Genomic DNA, 5000 nt, shown 5'->3' on the forward strand with positions numbered 1-5000 from the left:
TGAACTTCCATCTCCAACTGTAGCACGTAGCCGGGCACAAAGAATCCTTCTTTATCATGTATTATTCGGTATGCACATTTTTCAAATCGATTACAGTATAGCGTTCACGGGATACCTCCAGCTTCGCTGGGATAAGAACATTTATATAGCGCTAAATCAAAAACTTTCGTTAAAAAGGCTTGCTCTAAGCGCTTGACATCTAAACTAAAACGTCATTCACACTCTTTACAATGATGTACACGAACTTCATGTCACACTCTTTCATTCAGTATAGCACCATTCACACAGTTGTTATTCTGTACAAGACAATAAGTTAGTCTAACATTTAGAATGTTCATAAGATGAAAACAAGAGAAAACCAGACTGATTAAAACAACTGCTTAGTGCTAACAAAGCATGAATCTTAATGATAACGTAATACATATTTAACTGTTAAGACCATAAAAAACCTATATGCTAAAATAACTTCGAACTTTTAAGAACTTCTTATAAGATACACAGCACATCTAGATAAACACCAGAATGATAAAACAAAAGGCAACTCGTTAAAACTATTAAATGCATCAATGTCTAAAACACGAAAGACTCAAATATAAGATACACAATTCTCTAGAATTGTTTATTAAAAACTGAAACCGACCTGCTCAAAGTAAACCATACCCACCCCCTCCCTACCCACCCCCAACCCTCCTCCTACACTAAATACTAATTATTTCTACTCTTAACTTCCCAACTACACGTTATCCATAAACTATGCACAGGAACATGTGTGTCAGCATTATGTGGCACCGACATGACTTGTGCATAAAAAAAATTATCTAGCTTACAGCTAAGGGTTAAAGTTAAAGGACTACTGCAGTGAAAAATTATATTTATAATAATTTAAAACAAAAGACAAAAATAACAAGCTGAATAGAGATGGAACCGTTACAGAACAGGATGGCAAAATGTTGCGACTTTAGGAGTTGTGTTTCTGGAAGAGGTGAGTTTTGAGTGCTCGCTTGAATGACTGTACTGACTGAGAGTGGCGAATGTGAGAGGGGAGAGAGTTCCATTGAGTAGATGCGCAAAATGCAAAAGTGCGTTGTCCATATGCTTTTGATTTTGTGTGTGGGATGACTAGGGTGCGGCTATCAGAAGAGGAGCGGAGTTGTCTAGCAGGAGTGTATACAGTGAGAAGTTCAGAGAAATAAGCAGGAGACGAGGCAGAGAAGAAGTGAAAGCAGAGAGTGGACAGTTTGTATTCAATGCGGGCTTGGATGGGTAACCAGTGGAGTGTGCGGCGAAGTGGTGTGACATGATCATATTTTCGTGCTTTGAGGATCAGGCGTGCTGCAGAATTTTGAACTTTCTGTAGTTTGTGCAGGAGGTAGAGTGGACAGCCAGAGAGAAGAGAGTTACAGTAGTCAAGTTTAGAAAGAACAAGAGAGCAGACTAGAGTGTTTGTAGTTTGAACGGACAGAGTATGGCGGATGGTTGCGATCTTGCGGAGTTCAAAGTATGCGGACCTACAGATGTTGGAGATGTGCGTGTTGAGTGTCATGTCTGAGGAGATGGTGAAGCCGAGGTTTCTAGCTGAAGAAGAGAAAGAGATGTCGGTATTGCCTACTTGGACAGACGAAGGTTGAGAATTTGGGAACTTAGTGGACTTTTTCATGCACAGAAGTGCCTCTGTCTTATCATAATTTAGTTTTAACTTATTTTCTAATCATCAAGTCTAAGACATGCAACATGTAAATTCAAGTAAATGTAACAATTTTTTTATGGAAGGCAGTAATTCGTTGACATATAAAATACGAGACAAACGATCATAATCATTACTTATACGCTGCTTATGTAATCAAATACGATAACACAGAGAGAGGCAGTGTGGAGGTACACATACGCCTGCCCACACACATATACACTATCAATGCGTGAACACATCCATCAAATCAGTCGACCAGATTTAACAATAAACGATTGGACAGACTCAAATATCAATATTTTATTACGAACAGAATATTGCTCGCTACCTTTTAATAATATTTCCAAGCGTCTGAAAAGAACAGGCAACGAATTGATTGTTGTCAGACGAGCATCTGCATACAAAGTGCAGTTTAATAAGTACTGTGCCTTTCAGTTATTCCAGTGGTCTTTTTTTGTTCCAGCGGATGCAGTTTCAATGGGAAGCCATGTGTATGGTGGTGTGACAGGCAACACTTTGGTGTGGCGTTCTGGCAATGTGACGTCACGAGTGACGGTGTCCAATGACGATTGCTTTCCACTTGTGACGACAACAGTCACCACTGGAGGAGGTACGACGATAAGATCAAACAAGATAAGATAAGATAAGATAAGGTAATTAAGATAAGATCATTAGGGTAAGATCATTAGAATAAGATACGATCAGATAAGATACAATGATAAGATAATTAAGATAAGATAACATAACATAACATAAGATAAAGTAAGATAACACTCAAACAACTTTAAAGTCCATCTTCAGTACTACACGAGCATGGAAAATGGTTTATCGGCACCTAATCGTATCACTGAATGGGGTGGGAGAGGGGAGGTATTAACACAAAGGCAACGATTGATTAAGGGCTGTGTCCTTTGGCTTTGCTCAGTCTATTAGCTCTTCGTAAGCTAACATCATATTGGGTTTTTTTAATTCTATTTTATAGACTCTTTGTGGCATTCTCTCAAGACGATGAGATGGCTTTAGTTCTCCCAGCATAAGTCTACCGTATTAGAATATTTGGCCGTTTATTTTCTGTTGTACTGTGTGTGTGTGTGTGTGTGTGTGTGTGTGTGTGTGTGTGTGTGTGTGTGAGTGTGTGGGTGTGTGTGTGTGTGCGTGCGTATGTGTGTGTTTAACATAATTATATCCCTTTTCAGCAAAAAACGAAATCAGAAAAGAATGTCGGGGTTTTTTCCAATCAAATTGTCCTTGCATTTTTTGGTTGTTTGATGTTTTGGTTGTGTACAATTGTGTTTTACTTTTGCAGTGTGGAGCCTGACGCTGTCAAACTTCCAGAACGTGACAGAGGGCATCAAAGACGTCCCAGTCAGTGTGTTCGATCTACCGGATGGCTGTCCTAAATAGACGCTATCCCTATCTATCTCCGTCTCCGTTTCTGTCTCTGTCTGTCTGTCAGTCTTTCTCTCTTTCGCTGTCTCTCTCTCTCTCTCTCTCTCTCTCTCTCTCTCTCTCTCTCTCTCTCTCTCTCTCTCAACTTTTTAATTTTTAATGTTTAATGATATAATTGTGTGTCTATGCGTCCCAAGGACAGACTGTAAGAAAAGGCGTAGCCTTAAATCTTAATCCTTGTTAAATAAAGTTCAATTCAATTCAATTCAATTCTCTCTCTCTCTCTCTCTCTCTCTCTCTCTCTCTCTCTCTCTCTCTCTCTCTCTCTCTCTCTCTCTTGCTTTCTATATGTCTCCCCCTCCAGAATTGTAAAAAAACCACTATAAAAATAATTTTTGTTAACACGTTTTTACTTCTTTTACATACATTATATAACATTACTACAATAGCAGACACACAAAACTATATGCTAAATGCATCTTCAAAAACAAAGCCCAAAAAAGTACAATAAACGTACAATGACATCGCCGATTCAGTTCATTTCAAAAGTATATAAAATAAACATACTCTTCATCTCCCTTCTTATCTTTCCATTAAAAAACTGAAATAACAATGAGATACAGTATGTACGTGAGGTGATGATTGTACGTATTGCTTGTCTGCCATATTGTGATCGTAACCGTTTAATGCTCTATAGCCCTGGAAGGTGTTTACAAGCATCTCTATTTTATTTATTTTTTATTTTTATCGTTCTTCATGCTGTATTTGAGGAACGAGTGAATTCAAACAAAATGAATAAACGTGTGCGTGTGTATATGCATGTGTGAAGGCTACGTGTGTATGTGTGTGGTTCCAGAATGTGTGTAGGCCTACATATAGTATTATCTCGAACACACACACACACACACACCTGACACACACACACACACACACTCACTCAATCACACTCAATCACATACACACACACACACACAGAGTGTATCACAATATTTTAGCTTTAGTTTGTTTGTTTATTCTTTGAATCGCCGACACACCGAACAGCCAGCTTGCATACAGCTGCTCACGTGGACCAAGAACGGACTTACAGCGGCACAGTGGAGAGCTGAAACAAAACAGAAAATAAAATAATAGTAACCATAATAATCATAATAATAATAATAATAATAATAAAATGTGGTTTTATTAGATGTTCACATTTTTCAGTCGCCCTATCGGGAATTAGGTGAAAGCATATATATCAGCTCGAGGCGTAAGAACGTCCGTATCAGACTCCAATGAGAGCTGCTTTAAAAGTTCAAGCCAGCAGTTTACCTTTGCAAGATTGTCCACGAGTGCAAGTCTTCATGTGTTCCATAACATGCTTCATCTCTCGGCAGCGTGGCTGTTTACACCCGCTAGAATTCTGGCACTTGTAAGCATGTGTCAGCCATTCAAAATGTGGCTTCATGCCCTCAGCTTTCTGTAACAAGTCATGTATGATCCCTTCCTGCCCTGTCTTCTCGGGAGGTGATTGTCTTGGCTGCAACAGTTCACAACATTTGAAGAATAATACCTAAGAAACAAGTCGCGTAAGGCGAAATTACAACATTTAGTCAAGCTGTCGAACTCACAGAATGAAACTGCATTTTTTCAGCAAGACCGTATACTCGTAGCATCGTCAGTCTACCGCTCGTGGCAAAGGAAGTGAAACGCTCGTGGCAAAAGCAGTGAAATTATAGCACGCTTTTCTGTACCTCTCTTCGTTTTAACTTTCTGAGCGTGTTTTTAATCCAAACATATCATATCTATATGTTTTTGGAATCAGGAACCGACAAGCAACAAGATGAAATTGTTTTTAAATCGATTTCGTAAATTTTATTTTAATCATAATTTTTATATTTTTAATTTTCAGAGCTTGTTTTTAATCCGAATATAACATATTCAT

At 38.5% G+C, this 5000-nt stretch overlaps 2 protein-coding genes across 6 annotated transcripts in view; one reads left to right on the forward strand and one right to left on the reverse strand.

Annotated features, from left to right (window-relative positions):
• LOC138970361 (ependymin-related protein 1-like) overlaps positions 1–3210 on the forward strand; it is a 7443-nt gene extending 4233 nt beyond the window's left edge. Inside the window, exons 2-3 of the mRNA XM_070342822.1 lie at positions 2151–2297; positions 2994–3210. Coding sequence (XP_070198923.1) covers positions 2165–2297; positions 2994–3091 — 231 coding nt within the window. The 5' untranslated portion in view covers positions 2151–2164 and the 3' untranslated portion in view covers positions 3092–3210. The remainder of the gene's footprint in view (positions 1–2150; positions 2298–2993) is intronic.
• Positions 3211–4065: 855 nt separating this feature from the next.
• Positions 4066–5000, reverse strand: part of LOC138971545 (caspase-3-like) — a 12063-nt gene continuing 11128 nt past the window's right edge. For all 5 annotated transcript variants that reach the window (XM_070344292.1, XM_070344296.1, XM_070344294.1 and 2 more), the window contains 2 exons: positions 4388–4595; positions 4066–4178 (listed from right to left, as the gene is read on the reverse strand). In XM_070344292.1, the coding sequence (XP_070200393.1) occupies positions 4087–4178; positions 4388–4595 (300 nt within the window). In that variant the 3' untranslated portion in view covers positions 4066–4086. The remainder of the gene's footprint in view (positions 4179–4387; positions 4596–5000) is intronic.

This window comes from Littorina saxatilis, linkage group LG7 (genome assembly GCF_037325665.1).
Source record: "Littorina saxatilis isolate snail1 linkage group LG7, US_GU_Lsax_2.0, whole genome shotgun sequence".
In the NCBI taxonomy this organism is placed as follows: Eukaryota; Metazoa; Mollusca; class Gastropoda; order Littorinimorpha; family Littorinidae; genus Littorina; species Littorina saxatilis.